This window comes from Amphibalanus amphitrite, unplaced genomic scaffold (assembly GCF_019059575.1).
Source record: "Amphibalanus amphitrite isolate SeventyFive unplaced genomic scaffold, NRLGWU_Aamphi_draft 001158F_arrow, whole genome shotgun sequence".
In the NCBI taxonomy this organism is placed as follows: domain Eukaryota; kingdom Metazoa; phylum Arthropoda; class Thecostraca; order Balanomorpha; family Balanidae; genus Amphibalanus; species Amphibalanus amphitrite.
Window position 1 is genome coordinate 84,300 of NW_024882652.1, and position 25,909 is coordinate 110,208.

General features: G+C 52.3%; 2 protein-coding genes across 5 annotated transcripts in view; one reads left to right on the forward strand and one right to left on the reverse strand.

The window, feature by feature from the left end:
- The window catches only part of LOC122370670 (putative polypeptide N-acetylgalactosaminyltransferase 9), a 129,469-nt gene that overhangs the window by 12,433 nt on the left and 91,127 nt on the right, over window positions 1-25,909 (forward strand). For all 4 annotated transcript variants that reach the window (XM_043346476.1, XM_043346477.1, XM_043346479.1 and 1 more), the window contains exon 2: window positions 5,160-5,816. In XM_043346476.1, coding sequence (XP_043202411.1) covers window positions 5,320-5,816 — 497 coding nt within the window. In that variant the 5' untranslated portion in view covers window positions 5,160-5,319. The remainder of the gene's footprint in view (window positions 1-5,159; window positions 5,817-25,909) is intronic.
- Window positions 6,771-13,069, reverse strand: LOC122370669. Its single transcript, XM_043346475.1, has one exon. It carries the CDS (start codon window positions 12,723-12,725, stop codon window positions 7,248-7,250), a length of 5,478 nt encoding a protein of 1,825 aa, XP_043202410.1. The 5' UTR covers window positions 12,726-13,069; the 3' UTR covers window positions 6,771-7,247.

Genomic DNA, 25,909 nt, shown 5'->3' on the forward strand with positions numbered 1-25,909 from the left:
AGGGGGGGGTAAAATTTACCCCCCCCCCAGCCCCGCGCGGGTTAGGTCTCTGTTCACCGTGCATCCCTCGACTGTTCGGCGCCCTTCTGGTCTCTCAGCGCCCCTGAACCACATATAGCGTTTTCAATCACTCGGCACCCTTTTACGAGAATGGCGCCCTTTTCATGATCTCAAGGCGCCCTCGTAACCATCTGGCGCCCCCACGTCCCCACCAACGTAGCACTACTGACTGTGCGGCGCCCTTCTGGCCTCTTAGCGCCCCTGGACCATATAGCGTTTTCAATCACTCGGCGCCCTCCTAAGAGAATGGCGCCCTTTTCACCGTCTCACGGCGCCCTCGTAAGTCGTAACCGTCTGGCGCCTCCACATTTGGTGCCCCTCCTACTGGATGGCGCCCCTCTACAGCTTTTTACGTCCTTCCGGTCAGTTTCCACTTTTAAGCGTGTATTTGCTTAGTCAGACACGTCACTTGAAGCGCCATTCGGCTAGCAATGTTATCAAATTCGGTGTTAATTTAGGCTCCCACATAAAGAATATCTATCGCGCCCCAAAACGGCCTGGCGCCGGGCGCCCCTACAGCTGGGCACCCACAATCATTTTAGGAAAATTACACCCCTGCCCGTATGTGTGGTTAACTTTAAGCTGATCCTCAAGTACCTATGTGTTTGTCTCTTCCTTATTGTCGTTTGATAAATTCCATTTATCCTACATGTATCAAATTCCCAAGAAGCCATCGCAGTACTAATCAGTGGCGAATCCCAGGGGGGAGGTCACATGGGTCGACTTAGGGCCTGGGGTCACCACATGCCTGCCAGGAGCACCACAGGCCTGACAGCCGACAGGGGCACCACAGGCCCGCCAGGGGTGCCACAGGCCTAGCAGGGGCACCACGGGCCTGTCAGTGGCACCACAGGCCTGTCAGGAGCACCATCGGCCTAGCAAAAGCACTACAGGTCTTCCAGGGGCACCACAGACCTGCCAGGGGCACCAGAGGCCTGCCAGGGGCACTATCGGCTTCGCAGGGGAACCACCGGCCTCGCAAGGGCACCATGGGCCTGTCAAGGGCACCACAAGCCTGTCGTTGGCAATTTAGGATTGTCAGAGGCACCACAAACCTGTCAAGGGCACCTGCGTTCTAACAGGGGCACCACAAACCTGCCAAGGCCCAGGGACACCACAGGCCTAGCAAGGACACCACAGGCCTGTCAGGGGCACCACGGGCCTGTCAGGGCCCATGGGCACCTAAGTCATGTCAGGGCCCACCGTAGGCTTGTCAGGGGGCAGGGTAGGTATAGGTACCAGTCTTTCCAGGGGCACCAGCGGCCTAGCAGGGGCACCAGTCATCACATGACTAACCAAAAATACAGAAAATAAAAAAAAACTGAAAATAGGGCACCACCAAAATTAAGTGGCCGAAATCCGTTGAGGTTTTAATTTTGGGTAAAGGTAGGGGCACCACTTCGATTCATGACCCTCCCCTTGGAGTTTTTCCGAATCCACCCCTGGTACTAATACATCAAATTTAAGGGGGGGGGCACCTTGCTATTGGTGCCCCCTTGCAGAATTCAAGGGGGGGCACGGTGCCCCGGTGCCCCCCCCGTTCCGCCGCCTATGGGCCAGAGCCTAAATTGTAAACAAGTAAAAATGCCGATAATTTTTACTTTGACGTGACCTGTGACGTCATCGGTGACCTCGAGGTCATTGAAAATAGGTTTCCTTGGACAGTTGTTCCAGGGCTATCAGACGCCGTTTGAATTTTGACGACAGCCCAGTAGTTTCGGAGATAGGAGGGGGCTCTGGAGAGCCCCTCCCACCCCCTCCCCTCAGTTACTCGCGTTATGGAAAATACCCCAGTCATGCGCGGGTTGAATAAGGATCACAGGGACCAAAATGTTATCGATTTTCGACTGATGACCTTGTGGCGGAACATTTAGGCGATTTAAGAGCGAAACCTAACAATGTGCACATTCTTGCCATTTATCAATATAGAAAATGAAGTAGTAGATTGGTTTTTGCGTGGTCAAATTGTGCTTTAGGTTTCGTAAAAAACTTAATTTTGTGCCTAATGCTTCAACATATACCTATGGCGCAATATGGCATATTCACTATTCAGTTTTTACGTACCTCATCTTTCACTGAATCTAGGTATGCAATACCTATCACATTGCAATGTGAAAGACATGCCTTTCATATAACTCAGAATATCTATCGTTGATTTTATCAATATTTGACTTTGTACGAAAGAATGTCACAGGCGTCGAATTTCTTATTTGGTGGATGAAGTACAACAGCAGTATAGGGCTGCAAAACACTGCAATTATTGAACATTAATTACTGTACCAACCACCATGACGGATCGTCGCTCGATGTTTGTTTATGACCCCATGTAATATGTAAGTACATAGGTATAATCGATTTGCGGGCATACGAATACCACGAAACACAGGGATTGACATTCGATACATTTGGGCAGGCCTGAGCCATTCCTGTGTCTCCCATACGCCGCCCATCCCCGTGCCGCCCCGGCCACCATATGCCGCCATGTGTGCCGTCCCGGGACGTTCGCCGGGCCGGAGTCGGCAGCCGCCCCGGGCCGGTTCAACAACCCTGGACCGCCTCCGCTGGTGGAGCGCCGTCGTCAGCCGGCTCCGGAACGGCCGGCCGGCCGGCGGAGGCGCGGAGAGCCTTGGAACGGCTACAGAGCCTGTTCTGCTGCCGCGTCGCTGGGCCAAGGGGCGTGGACCAATGCCCGGGGGTGATGGCCGTTTGGGTGTTCTTTTACGTATATAGATCGGGATGGTTGGTTTTGGTCGCGATGTGCTACGAAATTATCGCTGGAAGTGGCGGATGTGTATGCAGTTCAAAGTTTGACCGTGAGCTTTTGGAAGCCACACGTTTTCTTGTGTTCTTGAATGGGTAACTGGCAATGCGGTAGAAAACAATGACATCAAATTTAATATCATAGTCCAAGTGGTCGTGAAGGTTACGTAATGTATGGAATATGGTACGTTAAATAATGCTAAAAAGCATGTATAAATTTATATGCAAATGAGTCACCTAAAAGAACACTTGTCTTTGCCAAACCCTCTCTCGCGAAGGTCACCATCCCGGGTGCCCCTGCGCAGTCGGCAGCGCGCGCGCCTGTCGTGACCTTGACCCTGGCTGCGGCCCGGGTGCGGCGTGCGGCACCCGTCCGACCGGCACAGGCGCCGGCACTGCGGGCTGAGTGCCATGACGGGGAGTGCTGTGGGCGTCGGGCACTCCCAGACCGTGCCGGCTGTGGACTGTGGAGTGTGGAGTGTGGAACTTGATTATAGATATGTTGAGAGGGCAAGGTCAACGGCGAAGATCGGTGTTGTCGATTATTCTCAGCACTGCCATTGCCAATACAAACACCGAGTTAAACGCTTATTACAAATCCTTGGCGAAATTGATTGTCTTGTCGGCGACTCGCCTCTGACTATTAACCCTCGCCCCGTTGGGGGGGGCCATTTTGGCCCCCCCCCCCTGTGGTTTTTCCTGAATAGCAAGAAAACGGCGGCGCGCAGCGCCGCCAAATTTTCAGTACCTTCCCGGGCATCAATTTGACACCTTCACACAAAATTTCAAGTCTTAGGTCACCTTAGGTCAGGAGTTATTGAGGTCAAACTTAGGTCATGTTCGAGCGAAAATGAGCAAAAAACATGCTCTTTATATGGTCTAGTAGACAAAAAGCGACGCTACAAAACTGCTATCTCGGATTTTCAAAATTTTGAGTTTTTGACCCCCAAAAATTCAAAAATTGATTTTTTTAGAAAAACGTTTAAAAAATCCAAAAATTTTCCGAATTTCGAAAAAACTGGAATATATATGATAGCCCGTGCGCTTTTCTATATACATACCAAATTTCAGATCGATATCTCGTTTTTTGGCAAAGTTATAGCGAAAAAACTGTTCAAAAATGATGACGTCAAATTTTTGAACTCAATTTTTAGCGATTCTAGACCACGTACGGCAAAACAAAGACCACTATTGAACTCCCCGTTACGAGCTGCATCGATTCTATACCCATTTTATGCAAAAATATCAACTTTGAAATTTGACCTAATTTGACCTGACCTTGACCTGACCTTGACCAAAACGTGACCTAAGCTGGCCCCAAAGGCTGCCTGACCCACATAATCGCATTTGTCATGTAAAATGGACCATAAAACATGTATCACACGACACTTTCATATTGTGACCCCCCAGTGACCTGACCTCTGTGACCTGACCTGGTATCAGTGACCTCAAATAGCAAAATATGTGTTTGAAGAACATTCCCCCATCGATGATTTTCAATGAAATGCATTTGACTCGATTTTACAACGCATTTCTTGAAATGCCTGTAAACGGTGAAAATTGGACCTTTGACCTGACCTGTGACGTCATCGGTTTGACCTAGGTCAATAAAATTGGGTCACAAGGTAGTTCCCTGATAGGGCTATCCAACACCGTTTGCCGCTTGTCGCTAGGTTGCGTGGTTCTCGAGATCTTAGGGGGGGGGGGGCCAAAATGCCCCCCCCCCCTCCCAACGGGGCGCGTTGCTCGGCAGAGCCCAACGGGGCGCGGGTTAATAGTAAGAAATAGATTACCTAGAGCCAGTAGGTATTGTTTTCGTATAGCAGCATTCTATCTCCATTCGATCTCTTTGATCTCCTCACGTCTCTTTATTCGATCTGTATCTACCTACCAATAAAAAGCTATTGATCTGCTTGCATCATTGACTTCAATAAAAAATGAAAAACATTTAATCAAATTCAGTTGGGGCTATCCTTTTATTTTTTCTTACTTGCATAACAGTTTTTATAGGTAATAGGTATTTGTTAAAAGACTTGTGGGACTCTCTCGCATGATATTGGGTACCTAAACTCAATTTCAGTGAATGCGGCTCGTAACAACAGATGACCTGTTGTGACGACAACACTTTCCCATGGATTGGCTCGCTTGATCGATGCTTTACAACATCCATAAATCACATTTGTGTATGACGTTGTGCCTGCTTTTTACGATAATCATTGATTCAATCAACAACACTTGACCGAACCGAAATTTTATAGCGCTTACCGGGAATAGCTAAACGGTAAAGACCTTTCGTCTAGCGTGCATCTGACGAACGTTCTCTTCCTCGTTCATTTCAGCTTATTCACATCGGCCTGCTTTCTGTGACCGCTTCATCATCGTTTGACCACACTGCCAACGGCACGGACTAGCCCACCCTAGCACCGCCCGGAGCGCCGTGGGCCAGTGCGAGTGACTGCTGACTGGTGTGGACCCCCGTGGACCCCCGTGGACCCAGTGATGGCGGTGTGCCGGCGGCGCTCGTTCGTCACCAAGCTGCTGGTGGCCGTGCCGGTGGCCTGGGTGGTCGTGCTGCTGGTCCTCATGGTGGAGCGCCGGGACGCGCGGCTGGACGACTCTCCGCCGGCCGCCGCCGCGGTGCACCACCCACCGCCGATCCGCAGCGCTCGGGAGGAGATTGAGAGCGTGCTCGGACCGTCGCGCCGCCTCGTCCGTAGCCGGGTGGCCGAAAACGTGCCCTGGAGAGCTGCGGAAGCACCCGCCGCCCCTCCCCCGGCATCCGACGGTCCACACGCCGGCGAGCAGCGCGGCTTCCTGCTGCCTCCGCAGGCGCCCGACGGCCCCGGAGAGCAGGGCAAGCCGGTCGTGCTGCCCAAGAACCTGACGGCCGAGCAGCAGAAGCTGGTGGATAAGGGCTGGAAGGATAACGCCTTCAACCAGTACGTCAGCGACATGATCTCGCCCCACCGCACCCTGCCCGACGTCCGCGACGACAAGTAAGTACTCGGGGAGGCGTTGGTGGGTCCATTTTCAGGGTAGGAAGTTAGGAACAAGTAGGGACGCCCTAGGAATGCCTAATTATTTCTCGGTACTTTATCCAACGCAAACATGCCCGCCCAGTATACCTTGCGTTACATTGTGGTCACGAGGCGAATGGCCATAGTTTGATGTGGAAACACTGCTTATTCCGCTTTGAGTTGACACTAAACTAGGCGTCAGCTGCTGGAATACGCCCGCTCGTTTGAAAGCTGCATGACAACAAACTCGAAACAAGTAATCACCGCCAGCGCTGTTGCAAGCGTGACCGGGGTGGCGGCCCGGCCCCGGTTGACCCGTGTCGGGCCGCTTCGACATTTGTCTTCACTTTCCCTCGTTGGCCGGAAACCAGTCAGCATAGTTCTCTCCTGCCGCGAGGTCCGTCGGGGTCTCGGCTTCCCGCCCGCGGCACGGTGTTGGGCCGTCACCTTTGACCCCGCTCTCCCCGCGCCCCGCCCCTCTCTGCCCCGCCCGCCCCGCCGTACCGGTCTCAGGCCAGCCAAGGTCGGTTTGCTGGAGCGTGGCTCGCTGCTCTGTGCCCATACAGGCAGGCAGGCTGAGAGATTGACCGACCACAAACATGCAGTCTTATCTGATGATCGGTCCGAGCGGCGCGGCGCAACTGTGGGAGGTCAGATGCAGGTGCAGGAGCCCGCTGGCAGTGACTGTTGATTGCGCTGGTGGCCTAGTGCGAGTCATGTTAGCGATACGGTTCGGTATCACATGGATATTTTTAACTGGTTCAGTGGTTATTGTGGCACCTATCGCACCGATCATTACTTTGGATGGTGGATTAACAGATAATCGGTGATAATCCACCCCACTACATGACATAGGTGATGTTTCCGAATAAAGTCGACCGCTGAATCGCAGGGTCGGGCCGGGCCGTAGCAGGCGAAGAAGACCAAGCAGAATCAAAAATCCGATGCACTGTATTGGGGAAACGCCTCCAACCGTGCCAACAGAAAAAGCCACAATGCCACACAAAAAAACGAAAACAGCTGTCTGTGCGCGGGCGTGGCACAGCTGCTCGGGGTCAAGGCCAATCACCGCGCGCCACATACCAAAGTCGCAGCTAACAGAGCCACAGTCGGCAGCGGCCACAATCCGCACAACCCAATCCAACTAATAGATGTCGCTAGCGGTCAATCACTGTACGGTACAGGCGCTTAACGATACGGTACGGTACTGAACAATATTCAACACCCTCCCGCCGACTCTTGGCAGAGCCAATGAATAACAGAAACAGAGCCGTGAACAATGCATATGTTCACTACCTACATCAAATAAAGTGCAAACATTTCATACAGACACACCACTGAAACGTAACACGACTTGATATTTAAAATGCCTACCACTGAGGCAGTGCGCGAGGGACCTGCAAGAGGCACTCAGGCAGGACACCCGGGTGAAGGAAGAGAGGATGGAAGGACTTCAAGGTTATGAAGCCGCTGTACAGACCTCGTTCTCAGACCACCAGGGGTTCTCACCTCAGCAGACCGGACCAAGCCGTCCCTCCCAGGGAACACGCGAGTAACCACCCCCATATCCCACTTAAGCCGGGGGGTCCCCTCCTCGTGCACCAGAACAGGTGAGCCCACCTCTAGCTTACCCTGTCCCTTACCGCTCACTGCGGGCGGTAGAGTCCTCAAGTATTCATTCCTCCAGGCAGCCCAAAACTTGGACAGGCGCATCTCACAGACCCGTGCCCTGTCACTCAACGCCCGCGCAGTCACGGCAGACGGATCCTCGGCCGCCCTGGCCTGAAACCCTACACTGCGCCCAGTCAAAAAATGGTTTGGCGTCAGAGGTCCCGGACAATCTGGAGTGTCACCCTGAAAGGTGAGTGGTCGCGAGTTAATGCAAGCCTCGACCTCACTCAGCACGGTTTCCAATTCAATGCGCGTCAGACAGCGCTTTCCCAGTGACTTACGAAGCGCGACCTTGACTGAACGTATCAGACGTTCCCACCAACCCCCCCACCACGGGGAGAGGGGGGCGATGAATTTCCAACAAGGAGAGAGCCGCCCAAAGTACTTGCGAAGCTGAACGTCGGCGCCTTTGAAGGTGGTCGCGTTGTCGGAATAGACAGTGGACGGCACACCTCTCCGAGCAGCAAACCTGCGGAACGCCAGCATGAAATGCGGCAGCGACAGCGATTCGGTCAGCTCCAAATGCACGGCACGAGTGACCGCGCAGGTAAATAGACAAACGTATAACTTCTTCCGTGGGAAATCAACAGAAAACAGTGGCCCTGCGAAGTCCACGCCAGTGACTGAAAATGGCGGGGCAGGAGACACCCTATCCCGCGGCAGAGGGGCGGTCTGCTGCGAACCGGCCCTGGCATCCTGCCAACGGCACGCCAGACAGCCACGAACGACGCGGCGAGCAATGGCTCTGAGCCCCAGCACCCAAAACTCAGATCTCACAGCAGTCAGCAGGGTGGCTACACCAGCATGATGCATGAGGTGGTGCTGCTCACGAACGAGCAAGTACGACAAGTGCCCCTTGGGCAAAATAATAGGATGCTTTTCCTCATAAGATAGCTGACTAAACTGGAGTCGCCCTTGAACACGCAGCAGACCATCAGACAAGAAGGGCGAGAGCCTGTGAAGTGGCGAGCTGGCTGGAACTCTACCACCCATCCTCAGAGCTGTCATCTCAGCATGAAAACTCTCAACCTGTACAAGGCGAAACAGAGCGTTCCGCGCATCAGTCATCTCAGCACACGTCAGGTCTTGCTCGCTGCAGCGGTTCACACCACGAGCGTTCCGGACAAATCTCTGAACCCAACCCATCACTCGGGTGGCCTTGTTCAGTGATCCAAATCTGTCGAGGTCTAACAACCTCGTCTGGACAGAAGCACGGTCACTTGGACCATCGGCACGGGGCGGCGCCGCCGCACCGACTCCTCCGTCAGGGGGCGGGCTCACCCGCGGATCTGGTGCCCCATCAGCCGCCACTGCGTCGTCAGAACACAGCAACTTCCCCTCTCCGACATCAGTGGGGGCACATGGTGCAGCAGCATCCTCCGAAAGGACTGTTTGCACTCTCGCGTCACACAGGACGCCGCGGAGGTCACCGACCTCACGCGCCGGCTCACCAGAAACAGCCACCATCTCTTCTCGGATCAGAAGCTGCGCCGATTCCGAGGCGTCCACCCAGGACGCCGTCCCGTCGCTGACCTGGAGCGGCTGGGCGGCTACACGAAGCCAGTCAGGACCAGAGCGCCACAGCCGAGACACGAGCAAATCATCGGCCAACATGCCCCGCGTCAGCAGGTCTGCGGGGTTGTCGGATGAGCTGCAATGACGCCAGCACGCCACAGGCGTCAGAGACTGGATCTGGCGCACTCGGCTGGCCACGAAGGGCTTCCACCTCCGAGGATCACCTGTCAGCCATCCGAGGGCGATCATCGAGTCAGACCAGCATGTACACAAGGCACCGTCAGGCAAACGCAGAGCCTTTCGTACCAACTCAACCAGCTGACTGGCCATCAGGCAAGCCATCAGCTCCAGCCGAGGTAACGTCTGCCTCTTCAGAGGAGCCACTCTGGCCTTTGACATCACCATTGACACAGAACTGGACCCATCAGGCAGTGAGAGGCGAATGTACACCACTGCACCATAGCCCTTAGGCGACGCGTCAGCGAAAACGTGCAACTCCTTACGTGCATCAGAGGACCAGTCAGGTCCACCGCCAGCTGAGTAGCAGCGTGGGATCCGGTGCCGCTGCAGCAGCTGAAGACCGTCCACCCAGCTCCTGAACAACTCAGCATCGCCGCCCCGAAGCGGCTCGTCCCACCCAGAACCCTGCTCCCACAGGTCCTGGAAAAGGCATTTAGCGAGCATTGTGAACGGAGTCAGGAACCCGAGAGGGTCAAACAGTCTAGCAATCAGACTAAGCAGGACACGTTTCGTTGGGACAACATCATCAGGGAGGAGTTGACCTACAAAGGAGAAAGTGTCGTCGTCGGGCCACCAAGTCACACCAAGCACCTTCACGCTGTCACTGACTGAGCCACCTTCGAGCTCACCGAAGAGAACAGCAGAGTTGGACGAACACTTTGACAGCTCCATCCCAGCAGCTCCCATGATGGAGCGCGCTTCCCTGAACATGGCTACAACCTCTGCCTCCGAGTCCGCTCCTGAAAGCAGGTCGTCCATGTAGAAGTTCTCTTTCATCTCCTGCACCACAGGCTCATCACCATACTGGGACAGATGGTGTTGAACAGTTGCATTAAGCAAAAAGGGACTGCAAGCAACACCAAACGTCACGCGCTGGAAGCGCATCACCCTAACTCTGCCCTCACAGAGCCATAAGAACCTGTGCACGTCCTGGTCCTCACGTGCAAGCCTGACTTGCAAAAAAGCCTTGACGATGTCGGCGGAGAAGCCGAATCGCCATCTCCTGAACCGCAGGAGAACCTCCGGCAGACTGGGAATCAACGCCGGCCCTAGCTCCACGCAGTCATTCAATGACAAACCATTGTAGCCTCGGGCAGATGCATCAAAGACAGGGCGCACTTTCATCCCCCTACTAGTCTCTTTCACCACTGGGCGATGTGGCATGTAATAGACTGGGAATTCAGAGCACATCTCCTCAGTTGGGACCTCACAAATCACACCAGAGGTCTCCATTTCCCTCAAGGCACAATCATATCTCTCCCTCAGCAGGGGGTTCCCATCTAACTTCCTGGACAAACTGGAAAGACGAGCCTCAGCGGCCTCTCTGTTGTCACTCAGCTTTGACACCAAACCATCAGATCTCCAGGGCAGTTTCACAACGTACCTGCCATCATCATAGGTCACAGACTCCTTAAACTCCTGTATCAAATCAGGCTCAGCAGTGTCCTCCAGACCAGTGGCATCCCCCAGGCCTACAGTGTCCCCAGAGCCACCCATAGACCACAGGTTTCTACCCACAGGCACATCTGTCATGGTCAGCAGCTGGCATGAGGCCCCACCTCCAACAGACGGGCTCCCAGGGGGACCCTCAGCCCTGCCAAACAACACCCACCCAAAGACAGTCTCCTGAGCTACCAGGCCATCCGGACTGCGGAACAGGCCAGCTCTCACCAGATCCCAGTACTGGTCCTGTCCCACCAGGATGTCTACTCGTATCTGCTGGTCCTGGTCGTCTGAGTACGTATCAGCTAGCGGCAGGTGTGAGAAGGCACTCAGGAGCTGAGCTGGCACAACAGGGCGTCTCAGAGGTGCGCATATCACTGGAACGCGCACTGCCTCAATCCTGTGAACAGATGACACAGACTCATTTGCAGCAGCAAGCTGTAACTCGAACTTATCATAAACACCGTCCTGTTTCCCACCACCAAAGGCAGCATATGCCATCTCGACAGAGCCCTTCCATGTCCCCTTGACCCTTTTCAGTAGCCCCTCAGACACAAAGGAGCGATCAGCCCCAGAATCCATGATCAGTTTAGCAAACACAGGTTTCCCATCATTCCCAATCACCCGCACAGTAGCAGTGGGAAGCAACACATGATCCCCTCCCGTATGAGAAGACAGAGAGGCAGAGGCTGTGTCAGCGTCACGGGGCTGCCTCTCAGTGGGTGCCTCAGGTCCAGCCCTACTCTGATCAGAGTCCCGGACACCCTCCCTTCTAAGACAGCACATGGTGTGATGTCTACGACCACACTCCTTACATCTAACAGAGCAAGATCTAGCCATGTGGCTAGATGACAGACAGCTAAAACACAGTCTAGCCCCTCTGACCCTCTCAAATCTTTCTTCACGCGTTAACTTAAGCCAATCTTTGCACTTATCTGATAGGTGAGGTCCCTGACAGAAGCCACAGGTGGTCTCAGATGAGGCCTGCAGAGCAGCAGCTGTAGAACCAGCAGGTGATGGCTTCCCAGTGAACTGCCTGAGGCGGCCGGGAGCCCGAGCAGGGCGGCCACCCAGCCGACCACCAGGCTGTCCAGAAGACGATCGGCGGCCACCCTCAGCAGGAGCAGCAGCAGCAGAGTGATCCACCCGCTCCAGGTGGCAGTAGTTGCCAGAGCGCTCCCTCCTCTGAATCTCCGAGGCAAGGAACTGGAGGAGGTACTCCAGATCACTCTCTCTTCCCTCCGAACCTCTTGCCCACTCCAGTCGGACCTCTTCAGGGAGCTTAGAGAGCACCAAGGGGGTGAGGAATACTCCGAACTTCTCCCCTTCAACACCAAGGCCCTCCAAACTTCTGATGTGGGACATCAGTTCATCCTGCAGATGTTGCAGATCACATTGGTTCAGGCTCACATTCAGCAACGCCTCAATGTGAAGAAAGACGAGTCTCTCTGGGCGGCCATACCTCTGACGGAGGATGTCACAGGCCGCCTTGTAGCTTGAGCCAGTGAGCACCAAGCCACTGATAGCCTTCAAGGCCTCCCCCTTCAGTAGTGACCGAAGGTAAGAAAACTTAGACACGTCAGGAAGTTCAGCTTGATCCACACAAGCACAGAATGATTCCCAAAACATAGGCCAGCCCCTCACATCACCATCAAAGGTCGGCAGTGATAACTTGGGGAGCTTCATTGCCTGTCCATGTGAGGACGAGCTGAGAGCCGGCTCCTGATCAGCCGTCAGAGCCTTACGGAAGCGAGCGCGCAGACCGGTGAAGGTGTCACGGAACGCTGCACTCCGCTCGATATCTTTCATGAGCTCTTCCTCGTCGTTCAGGCTGGCTTCAAACGCGGCCTGAGCAGCATCAAACGCATCGAGCCGCTTCAGGAATTCAGATTCCACGATCTGCGCCTCCAAACGCCACTCGTCGGAACCCGCGTCTTCTCGGCATAACAACGCCTCCATCTTGGACCCAGCGCGGGTCAGCCAGCCCTTAGCCGCTATTCTGCTCCTCTCCTCCGCCATCCCGACAGTTTCGGCACCAATGTTTCCGAATAAAGTCGACCGCTGAATCGCAGGGTCGGGCCGGGCCGTAGCAGGCGAAGAAGACCAAGCAGAATCAAAAATCCGATGCACTGTATTGGGGAAACGCCTCCAACCGTGCCAACAGAAAAAGCCACAATGCCACACAAAAAAACGAAAACAGCTGTCTGTGCGCGGGCGTGGCACAGCTGCTCGGGGTCAAGGCCAATCACCGCGCGCCACATACCAAAGTCGCAGCTAACAGAGCCACAGTCGGCAGCGGCCACAATCCGCACAACCCAATCCAACTAATAGATGTCGCTAGCGGTCAATCACTGTACGGTACAGGCGCTTAACGATACGGTACGGTACTGAACAATATTCAACAGGTGATCAGGAACTTCCACGACAATAATGCTGTTATCCGGGTGGTTTTTCGTCTTTTCACACAGATAGGTTTTTCGTGACAGGCATCTTATCTAGAGGAAAGATTAAATGGCACCAAATTCATTTCGCGCTAGCAGCCCAGCTATTAGATTTTTTAGGATGAGTTTTTTATTACATAAAAATTGTCTCAAGAGAGCGAATCTCCCTGTCTACTGCTCTGCGGATCGAGTGCTTGCGTCTTGACCCCACGAACAGGGATGTTTTAGAAGGGTGTGCCCTAACCATCGGGTGACCTCACTGGTCCGGACGCGTTCTGCATAGGATAGCAGCTCGGCAGTTTTTGCCGGCAGATCTGGACTGCCATACAAGGACGTCAGGGTTAGGCACTCAGTATGAGGCATTGTTAAATAAGCGAGGTAGTTTTATCTCTCGAAGCTCACTCGATGCTTCCGATTGAATGGTTAAGCCATTCAATAACGAAGAAGCCTTGTTATGCGAAACGTTTATCGATAGCTCACTTTGGCTACATGGGCGATGCAGTGATTACGTATTGCGCCCTAGATAGGTGGCATTCGTATGGCCGTTGACGTGATTTGGTCTTGATGTCCCTTAGTCCGTTATTCACAACATTGGCACCGCAAGTCGATTGTTACCCGGGCTTCACGCCACGACACCCCGGTGATCATCGGAAAATGCTCATTGAGCGCCTACCCCAACAGTGGAGTCCGTTGTTTCCTTGCGTCGCTAACCGGAAAGTCAGTCACTCGTCCAGCCTATGTCGTGTTCACTGAGCTGGTTTCCGCCCCTTCGAAATTGGACTGCCGCCTAACTAGGCGTGTCTCGGGCGCTGTTTTCGGTTGTGCAGAAAGCTGTAGTGATTGCTGGAAGCGGGCTGGGTGGTCCCTTTCCCAACAGTTGTTAAGACAACACAATTCAAAGAGTTATTCATGCATCCTGCATTCAGGAAAATTGCCAGACCTGGCATCGACCAGCGCTTGTCATTGATCCGCTCTTGGATTCGTTCCTTTCTGCCCTTCCTGATCAAGCACATTCTTGCTCATTTGAAACTGCGCAGCATCATATTCCGACACGCACTTGCATGATCAGTTCTAAGCACGCCAGTAAGGCACTGACTCCTGCCCAAACTCTCTTCCCATAACTGTCACATACCTTTACGTCACTCCTTGATTGACTGACACCCTGTCAGACAGCGTTGCTTTCCCTCCCAGGCACACCCTCGGGACGTGTCTGGCTCCCAGACAATTCGGGTGAGTCCCAGACAGCTCAGTGAGCGGGTTGCGGCCGAGTGCGAATGTCACTCTTCCTAGACACCTCCTTCACCCTTCACCCCCCGCGGCGTGACGCCAACTGAATGGAACCGTTCCACTACCATAGGAATCTGCGTGAGTCAGATATCTGAATTACCCGAGTGACACTCATGCCACGACTATGCATATGCGGCTGTGTTAACCCATTTACGCCCTTCGTTGCGTTTTCGCAACGCAAGCAAGCGTCGACGTGATCGAAGCTTGAGAAGTGTGTAAAAGAGACTAACCGATGAGACAAGTTTCAGCGTGTGTAGCATGGTTGTGCGCATGATACTACGCAGTTACAAGTCTGTGCGGCCGGTAAGTTACTGCCTAGAGCTCCCAGAGGGAAGTCGAAGGTTTTGTGAGTGATGACGTCACGAAAACCAAGATAAGTAGGCTAAGTGCTTAATAATATCGTAATGAAAATTGTGTAAACATATTCTGCAGAGTCCCTACAATAGCGTAGATATGCATTTTGTTAAGAAATAATGCTACAAAAAGGGTTTGTGACTATTTTCAAATATGACTACGGTCGCGTTGCGGGAACGCAACGAAGGGCACATCGGAAAGACAGCGGTGTTGCGAAAACGCAACGATGGGCACATTGGCAGGGTAGCGGAAGTATGAATATCAACAGTAGACTTCACTCGTGATACGCTGTGGGTTCTCTCTTTCTCTCCCCCATCTTCCTCCCTCTCCTCCTCGTTCCCCAACTCTCTCCCCCTCTCTCTCTCTCTCTCTCTCTCTCTCTCTCTCTTTCTCTCTCTTTCTTTCTCTCTCTCATTTTGTAGCCATGAGGCTGTAGCGGCGGAACATCTTCAATTAAGGGGGGGGGGGGCACTGCTGACTTTTGGTCTCATTCTTTCCATTTCCATTTCCATGCAACGCCTATCGGGATAATGTTAAAATGGCAAAATCAAGGGGGCACGGTCAACGGTGCCCCGGTGCCCCCTCCCCCCGCTCCGTCGCCTATGCCATGAGGGACGTATATAGGTATGTTTAGTGCAAGGTGCGTTCGCACGTAAAATGTTGCGACACATTTCATATTTGCTGGCTCAAACAGCCACAAACACTCCTTTCTTTTTCTCTCGCAGATTTTCGGCCTCGGGCTGTTCGTTCACTAAGCAATGTGTTCCCATGCATCTGAAAATCGCATGGTAGGAAAAGGACCCATGCATCAAACGGTCGGCGATGCTAACGGAGCTGAGAGATAATTAGGTCCTTTGGAAATTGGATCTACTATGTACATTGTGCATAAATAATGAATAACGGGGATGTATTCTGGTATCAGGCGACAGATAGGCATCGCCATTCTCTGGATAGAATCTGCTGACTACCAGCATTTACGTTAGAAAAGATAACTGAGGGTCGGCAAATAGTGGGATAGGCCCCCTCTGAGGGTAGCTGAGCCCTTCGGCAGGGGTAATGAGGGCGGACCCATGGGAAAATAATAATTTTTAGGATTCATAACTCGCATAGATTCATAAGCTGCTTGATGTGGAGTATACGCCTGTTTTCTTACTTTGATAGGCTTTTTATCTAATCAGACCATTTTTAGAGCTAGCAGGATTATTGGAATTAGGGGAGACATTTGTCTGACCGGACACGGTCAATCGTAGACTGGAGACTGAGCCCAGCCAGTGGGCAGCCGCCACCCATGACCCACCCCCTTCCCCCCTCCCAAGCACTCACTGCACCCGGCTACAGGCGCGCTCCTATGTGAGCTGCCCGATTGCGATATACGTTGCCGGTCCAGCCCGGAACAGGGGGATGAGGCGTGGAGGAGGATTCAACTATCCTGAAGATGAAAAGGACGGATTGACGTCGAATCACCATTCTGTCCTGGCATTGTCTCGAGAAAGAGGTTACACGTGAAGGTCGCTGAGAGTGGGGCCATGAAAATTTTGGATTAGGTGTAAACATGATAAACTGGGAGTCGATTTGTTGTGATGCGCTACGCCTTACGCGGGTAATTTGTTAGAGCCGGATCGGTCCTTTTTTCTTTTTGCTGAGAGTGGGTACGACTAACCTGCAATGGAATTTAAATTTACTCAGGTAGGAGGGTGGTTAAAAATGATTGCGGATATACGCGCATACGAGAGGCACTGGTTTACTCCCAATCCTCCGTTTAATTGTATTCAGTGTGCACTGTGCAGGGTCTGATAGGTGGAGGTAATGGATCTGTCTAGCTTCCAAAAAGAAAGCATCACCCTGGATACGTGTCGACCACAAATTTAAATGAACAGCAATGGACAACGTAAATGGTTGATAATGACCGTGTTGCCATCTCCCCGTTCGCGAATCATGAAGTTATGCTTCCTCACTGAGGCTCTTAGGCGGGTTATAGAGCATGACGGATGTGGGTTCCGCATTTTCAAGCAATAGTTGTCAACAGTTGATTGATGTTTTGTCAAAATATATTAGCATATACGGCAGTTCAGTGTACTTTATGTCCGTCTGATGTGCCCGTCGTTGCGTTTTCGCAACGCTGATGGCGCCCGGTGTGCCCTTCGTTGCGATTTCGCAACGCATGTTTTTTACGTTTTTCTCGAGAAACTTTTGCTGCAGGCAAAAATTATTTTCGATTCCATACAAGGCCCTGGTAGGAGCATAACATATGTTGATTTCGTCGATTTTCATGATGGTCAATATTCCTGGGCATAAATGGGTTAAGAAAAACGGGACGAATAAGCTGGTGCTGTAATCACAGTCAGATCGGCTTTGGAAATCCCAAATTGGTTGGTACTTACTGAGAGGTTTCGAAATTTAAGCATTCGCTGTAAACGTCCAGAATAAAGATTGGACGGCCAGCATAGCTGACTTCTACATTCGCCACATCTGTTGAGGAAGAGTCACACACAGAATCGCAGCTGGTGACCTTACAAGGGACACCTGCCTGGGCACTCATCGATGCCCGCTTGGCACATCTGACCGTCTCGCTCTGCTGCCAACGTCCATTGTCTGTCCCTGGTCGGTCAGAAGGAGAGACGTCCTCTGCCATGGCCGTCACTCTGAGCCGCTCTTGTGTTCCGTCGCTCTGTCGTTCCGGATGAGTGAATAGATTCGGCCGATATGCTGATATACCCAATTGCGATTTGTATCCCACAGAAAACGTGGGATCGACCTGTTTTTGCGCCGTTTGAATCAGGCTCCATGACATAGTTCCGTCTGTTCGTCGGAAAATGTCTGATAATTTTTTGCGCTATCTTTGTCTGTCCTCTCACTCCTCCCAGTATCTCCGTCATCATTCATCGTCCATCTCGTCATGCGTGTCTCAAAAATCCCACGAAATCACACTGGACTGTCCGGTAAATCCTCTGCGCGGCACGGTACCGCCCACAGTACGAGTACGGCCGGGTACGCGTGACCCGTCCCATGTCGACGGCCCGTTACGTCTGTCAGCCGCGGTTCCTTTGCCGGTCGGTCACCACATGGTGCTGGTGGTTACTGGCAGCCTCGGTAACCTGCCAATCAGGGCCACGGGAGCGACCGGGCACCGGCTGGGTGCCTACCGGCCGCCGTCGCGTCTGTTAGAAAAATGGTGTACCCGTGGTCACCACTTAGCGAGTTGTATGTGGACTGTGAAAATGCTGGTATATGGGTCACTGGGGTCACTGAGAAAGCTGAATCCGACTCGGATCAAAGCACACCGCAGACGATGACCCGGCGGTTTTAGGGATTCACTGTGGCAAAATAAAATTCACTTTAATTTATCCTATGGTTTGTGCTGAGTTCATGCTCGGTACCGGTTGTAGGCAATCCACGGCACTGGTTCGTTTCCAAGCATTAGGTACAGCCCACCGCTAAAGTAATGTAGGGTTTTACCAATCTCAACGGTTGGCTTTGACTGGCGATTGTTTAATGCGGAGTGATCGAAAAGAAGATGTCAATAGCTGAAGTTGCAGCTGCAAGGGTGACGATACATATAAGCTACATTCAAAGTTTCATTGTAGTCTGGTTAATCGTTCCTAAGCTTCAGAAGCAGAACATACCCATGACTGAAACCTCACATTACTTCTGCTGTGGACTGTACAATCTGGTGTCAACGCCCCCGGTTTGTTGTTCGGCATATTTTCGGTAGCTAAGCCAGGCTGGATATGAATCCGATTTATGTTAACCTGGCGGGAGCCGCTTCTAAAGAAGGGCTCATCCACAGCTGTGTGCTTGTATATGACTGAAAGACCGCTGCTGGGTGCACATTTGCAAGCATATAATGGATTTGTGGACATTTACCGGTCCGCATTTTTGCTTTCCCACTTTCTATTCTTCTTTTTATGCTGAGCATCTCTTTCATCCGAACACAGACCATGCCTAACAAATATGTGATGGTTACATACCGGTAGCCCTTACTTAATTCTGAACCGTGCTTTTGAGGGCGCAGTTTTATCGTCTAAGATGGTTGTTGTAGTGAAGATGGTCGTGTAAAGTTTGCAAGTGGTAGGCATGGACTGTCTGAAAATAGCAATTTTTTATTAAAATATGCTGCTAACAATGTGTTATCATTGTCAACGTCCAACTAGCCACATTCATTCATTCATTCATTCATTCATTCATTCATTCATTCATTCATTCATTCATTCACTCACTCATATTCACGACTCACTCACGCACTCACTCACTCACTCACCCACTCACTCACTCACTCACTCACTCACTCACTCACTCACTCACTCACTCACTCACTCTTATCATATTTTCTAATTTCCTCTCTCCTTCTTCATCTTCCCCTCCCTGCCTCGTTGATTTTGCACCGAAACCATGCAGCCTGTTGTAGCCGATAACGTTCCCATAGCGGTGCTCGACCGCCCCACGGTGCAATCGACTGTCACGGAAACAAGGCATACAAAAACACCCATACTCGCATAATGATCGTGTATCACGACACTGTCGGAAATAACATCGATTGGTTGGGCCAACCGGGCCTGTAACGGCGTCTTGAGGTGCAAAGGAACAACACCGAGCTTGCAGTTTTATTCGGTTTGTTTAATTACGTTCCTAATTTGGTCGCTGGCTGCATGGTGGTGTGTGTTAGGCTGGGAATGTCCCGTAGTGATTTTTATGAATATTAGACTGCTTATGTTTCTTTTTCGATCAATGCTAGCCGATTTATGTTTCATTGCTCGTTTTATAGGCCCTTTTTCTGTTGCTCTAATATCCAGTATTGCTGTTAGTTTTTTTTGCGATGAATATTTTAATTTCCAGCAATGTCGTGGGCCTTTGAGTGATGTGCATTGTGCACTGTACCTACCACCGTTTCGCATTGATTGCCTTCATTCATTTGCCTGCTAGACCGGTAAAAAAAAAACATTTAGTATTAAAAGCGCCAACACAAACCATCATTTCTCTAGTCAGCTGCTACTAAGCTGGCCAGTGTAATGCTCCATACGGGTACTTGTGTCCGTAGAGTGCCGACTTTTATGTTCAGACAGCTAATCTGCAGCGAAATTTTGACGCCGGCAGCCGCTGAGCGGGCGTGCCGGAGTGATGGCCCGGAGAATGGACTGGCTTCATCGCCGTCTTGCGGTGTCGGATTGGGGGGCTTCTTCGCCAACTTCGCGCCGGATCAAATGGCTTCACAGCTGACTGACTGCAGACTTGTCGGCTTCTGTAGTTAATCTGGCAATGCATTATTGAAACTTCTTCTGCATGAATCGTGCCGGCTAATGATGTTTGACCTTGTTGTTCGAATGGGTTTCAGTACTTAAAGGTAAAGAAAGTCACTACCAAATAATTTACCTCGAGCTGCTCACCGATTTACAATCATTTAGTTTATCTTTAGAATATGAAAACAACGGATAATTAAGATGCTCGGGTCTTGCATTGTCTGCCGTGGCCTCGCTTATGACCCAGCCCCGGTCGTTACTGAACCTGTTTTCACCGACACCGCAGTGTGAACATAACGGGCTGTCGTGTGACGCCGGTGACCCGGCAGGGGCCGGAGGTCACAGGTCAGGGGTCGCGGGTCGGGGCCAGCCGTCGCCGGGGTCGTGTAACGGTGCCCGGTATACCGCCGGCCGCCGCCGTGGCCTGCAGTGTTCGGTGCGGCAAATGACGCTGATTCCCCCGGGCGTGCCTGACCCTCCGTGTCGCCACCTAATCTGACGGACGGTGCCCGGGGGCTGTCGGCGCGCAACGAGAACGACGAGCGCCGCGCCGCCACGGCGAATCTCGGCGCTGGATCTCGGCGGTGGATTGCGGTGTTAGTTCTTTGGGTGGATCTCAGGTGGATTGTGCGGCGGTGGATCTTAATGGGAGATCCTAGAGATGGATAATTTGTGGAGAAGCTCAACATATCGTAGCTGATGGCAAAAACGGGGAGTGTCGGGGCTTAGCATGTTTGTCGTGGAATTTTAGTCGCGGCTAAACGTCTCGACCATTCGAAACCATGAAATCAAGAAAGATGGTTATGGAAAATCGTTATCGCTCACCTGGATGACTTGCTCATGCAATGTCATGGGGACTGATTTTATTCGTTATCTGGTTCTTGAACGCAAGATCTCGAAGTGAAGCGGGATAGGGCTCCGGGAAAGATCTGAAATATGTCCGAGATGTTTTGATGCGTGGAACGAACACAAGATAAACGATGACAAAGGATGCATGGCATGAAACAATAGCATGTTTTGATGGGCATGGTGACTTGAAAATATTTACCAAATTGTTTGTGCAGCCCTCGTAGGATGGTTTGACATCGTAGAATGATAAATGGTGAGATACTGAATCTCGATGCTCATGACTGAAACGAAGAACTGGGATAAAATGACGGACTATTGGGTAACTTTAGAGTGACTTTCGTGAGATCGTATGCAATTCACAATGGTAAGTTATTCATTACAATGTAAATGTTTCATAAACACTACAATGAAAATTAATTCCCCCTATTATGCGCACAACATTGAGAATCAGTTATTGGTCTGCTTATCACAGCCCTTGATCAGGGTAAAAAATCACCGATATACTTGCACGATATATGACGTGTCATGATTGCCATTTGGAGGCTATTGACACAGCCACTGGACGGTTGGCCCGGCTGGTGGGCCGGCCTGACATTTCGCCTAACTAGCCCCCTATTGGTGACATATTGCCCGCCATAAGACAACGTTATTAGCTCGCCTGCTAAATAATGCGCATGCATCTGCTTCATTAGGCATAGTGCCTGGCCGAAGGAAATTAGCCTCCAGCTGGATGACCCTCAAACAGCCCAAGAGCGGCGGCGGTTTCATTTCTACCTACTCGCCTCCTCGCAACACCAGTGCCGGAGGCGACTGGCATAGTTGCTCCTTTATCCATCCCGGAAAGTTTTACCAGCGGGCGGTATTCTTTGAAAGTGAGCCGTTAAACTGGAAGAGCCCTGGCGTTTCACTGCATGAGATACCGTCCCGAGACGGCCTTTGGTCTTGGTGATGCCTTTCGGCAGCCGAAAAGTCCTGTATTATCGCAGCGCGCCGGGAAGTTATGATCCATATCTGGGGTCGACTGGGCGGACGCGGCGGTCCGGGCGGCGACCTGGAGCTCGTGCCTCTCTTTCCCAGCTCAGTCTCTCGATGGATGTCATCGTTCACGGACTACTTCCACCCAATGGACCTGCGGGTCGTTATCGGCCCGCGAGATGTCGCCGAAATGGTCACCGGAATTCGACGGGAATTATCCGACGCGACGGCAGATCGTCGGCTTCCGTCGGCGAGATATGACGAACGACGCGTGGCCATCGTCGGTAGCGATGATCCCTGACGGTCTGGGCCGACGGCGACCCGGTGGGATGGACCGGCAAATAGATGGCGGGTGTGAGCGAAACGCAGTGAGGATGATTGAAAGGTGCCTGAAGATCAGACTTATGAGCAGTTGGTGATAGATCAAACGAACAATCGAAGTAGCAAACTAGTAATCGACGCGGACGCTGCATCTTGCTCGACGGACCAGCAAACTTCAGCTGCCGAAGGAGCGATCCGCTGTTGCCTGAGACGCTGTGGCGCCTGAGGTCATGACCCCGGTCATGACCCGCTCGACTTCAACTGTCGGTCGTTGTTCCAGGCGATTCAACTGGAATCATCGCTGCTCGTCACCAATTGAGCTCAGATGGGCAGCAGTTTTAGGGCGAAGTGTTCGATGATTGGGTGACGTCTTGAGATGTAACTGCCCGACTTAGACCCGTTTAGCGGGTGCTGCTTCGGGGATTATGAATTGATGGTCATGTGTTAGACATTTTAGTATTTATTATTCGTTCTTTCTCTCATAACTATATTTGTTTTTAGCTTACCAAATATTCAATTATACATAGTGTTGTAGATTCATCTAATTAGAAGTCATCTAATGGAGCGCCAGTTCAATCTAGTAATGTGTAAATACCGAGTTGCCATTCAAAGGTCCATTGGCAAAGGTCTGACTCCAGCGTGTCGGACCAGTTGCCACGGTACGGGTGGTCTGACCCTGAGTCTGACTCACCCCTGATTCAGAGTCATTCGTCCAGTGTGGGCTCACCACCGACTCCTCGGCACGGCTGGCAGAGCGGTCTGTTCTCTGACCGGATACCCCCCCCCCCCCTCCACCTCCCCGGGGCACTTCCGGCCCGGTGCTGATGTTTTGGCCTTCCTGGCTCACCGCTGCGTGACTATTAGGTGCGCCACGATCGACCATTGTCCGGACAATGTGACTCGTCAGTAGGGCAGAGTAGACCAGCGCAGATCAGTCAGCATCTGGGGCTTTGTATAGCCGAATTCTCCTTACCGCGGTCATGGGAATGGTGACTGGTCAAAGACATTGTGAAATACTAGCTACCGATCGGCTGAGAATTCATGGCAGATAATTCTCACAGCGGCCGGAGACTTCCACTGTTATCGTTAGAATCTATGGAGAAATGGCTATCCTGATGAATATTGACCGTTGATCGTTTGACGGTCATCACAGAGCTGCCATGGTTCATCGTCGACGTCGACAGGTCCATCGTCGGTGTCGGCTGAGTCGACGTTCCGCGGCGGTGAGCGATTCATCTGTCACCGACGGCCGTTGTTTGGGCTGGGGCCTGCCGTGACAGTTCGACATGCACACTCATATGTCTGTGTACACAGGGTGCACGGCTGCAGTGTGCACACTGCACAGTTGCATAGTGTCCCTCTTCCGGGAGGTAAGAATTGATTATAATTGCGGGTCGGTTGAGGTGTGAGGCATTGTTTGAAGTTTGAACCACTGCGAGGCCATTCACGGCGTGAGAATAATTTTCGTGTTTTATGTTTGTGATTCTCTCGTCGTGTTCGTTTAGCTATCAGATTTTGTGAGATTACTTCATGCCCACTTCTTAGAGCCAGGTCTTTGTCAGCTGTCTAGCACCAGGATATATTAGCACTATCATGTTATCACGACTGACTGTGCATGGGTTATCTTGACCTCACGGGCGCACCCTTCTAACCTTGTCAAGCCCACCACCTCCTGCAGTACCGGGTCGTGCCATGTGGCGCCCCTACCATCGATGATACCATCCATGATTGATGCGTCCCGCAGCTGACGATGCTACAGCGTCTGCTGGAGAGCATCTCACCCACTCACATAAATCACACTCCACTGGCGCGTCCATTTCTCGGTCAACCAGCTGCGATCGCTAGCATCGCCAGCAGGGCCGTAAACCGGATTGGCACGACGGCGCCGTAGGAACGACGCGCCTTACGAGCCACTGAGGAAGTATGAATTGTCCAACAGTTCGCTTTTCGGGGTGCGAGAGGCTTCGGAATGTGCGCGTGATGCCGACGCGGCTGAGTGAGGGTGAATTATGAGTTTGACCCCGGAGCGTCGTCTGATGATGAGTGGCCCGGGACTCGGTCAAACTGTCGGCAGGAAGCGGTCCATCTGTCGCGGTCGACTCTGACCGCTGCAGTCAGTCCGAGCGACCCACTTCAGACGGAGATCTGACGTGCGGCTGCTTTTACTGTCAGTGCGGGATGTGACTGCGGCGAGTTTGGGCCGTCTGTCCATGCCGGCAACTCGCCGCGGTCACCAGCTATCTGTGTCGACATGCGCGGTCGAAATCGGTGCGTCATCCCCTCCCCTCCCCCCCGGTCCGCCCCTATGCCGCACACCGCTCACGCCCGCGGGCATGGGAGGGGCAGGGGAGGGGGGAGGGGAGCGAACGACCGTGACGTCGTGTCGCGTCGTTACGCGGTGGCCTGTGTCACGTGACCACACTGACTGCATGTATAGCCACTGAGCCGTGAAGGGTACCGGTCACTGCTGACTGTGTCATTGTTGTGGTAATCGCATTCACTTGATGAGCGGCTCAGCAGTTGGGCAAGGGAATGGTTATGATAGATTATGGTTTAGGTTGTAAGTGGTGCGGCCTTGGGTTATATGAGATTGATTGTGCTTACTGACACATTTCTTTTATATAAGCCTTAACTGTGAGTGCTTATGGCAGGTCTTTTCAGGTCACTTGTGCTCCCCAATTTTCCTCACAGTATCTTGCCACCATGTCGCGTCTTCATTTGTCACAGCTTCTTGTTATTATTCAAGACCCGCTCTGAGGACGTTGGGACAACAGGGAAGGTAATATGAATGGTCAACATGAAGAAGAAACACCGAAGATCAAAGACCGTCCCGCCGAAACTTTTTGTTAACTTCTCGCAGTGTATGTTTAAGTTTGCGAAGCTGTTCGAATTCGCCAGAACAATATGCTTCCGCTAATCAGCAGCTGCAGCCTGCAGGGGAATCATTACTATGCACTATTGCTTAATTGAAAAATTAATTTTATACATGCCTGGCTATGATAAATGCAGTACGCATTTTTACAGTGAGCGAAGGATAGTACCTTCTGCGGCCATCACGTAATAATCCGACGCTGGGAGAAGAGAAACTGCGCCTCATTTCGGCCGGCTGTGCTGCGGTCTGTGGCTGCTGCTGCACCTGAGACCCGTGGGCGGACCAGGCCCCCTCCCCCTCCTCCCTCCCCCTCCTGCAGCGTCGGCAGAAAAGCCCAGCAACAGGTCAGCCAGCCCAACTCTGCCGGGGCCGGCAGAGTTGCGCCGTAAAGTGAGACAAATGCGGTGCCCATAGGCGCTGAATGCGCCGTGCCGCGCGTAGTTTTACGACGGAGTTTGTCACTTGTAAGCGGCGACGGTTGAGCCCAAGCGGCATCCGTATTTTTGTTTGCGGGCCGGTTTTCTGTCGTGTCGACCTCACCACAGGCACGTGGGGGATGAACTGGTGCGAGTTTAGCCGGGTTAGTGTTATAGAGACGCCCCGGTAGAAGTATAAGTTCCTGAAAACAGTCGTCAATTCTTGGTGGAATGTGTTTAACGGAGGCAGCCAGTCGCAGTTATCCCAATGCCTTTAGTGCTCGCATATTCTCATAAACGCAAAGGATAATCGTGAGACGTGAACCACATACTGATGTGCATTACCATTTGCATTGTGGGTAGGCACACACGAAATTTTCGCGGCAAGTGCGTCTTTTGACTTTTGATGTGGCATGTGCTGAACAATGTTGACCGCCCTTGGTAGGTCAGGTGA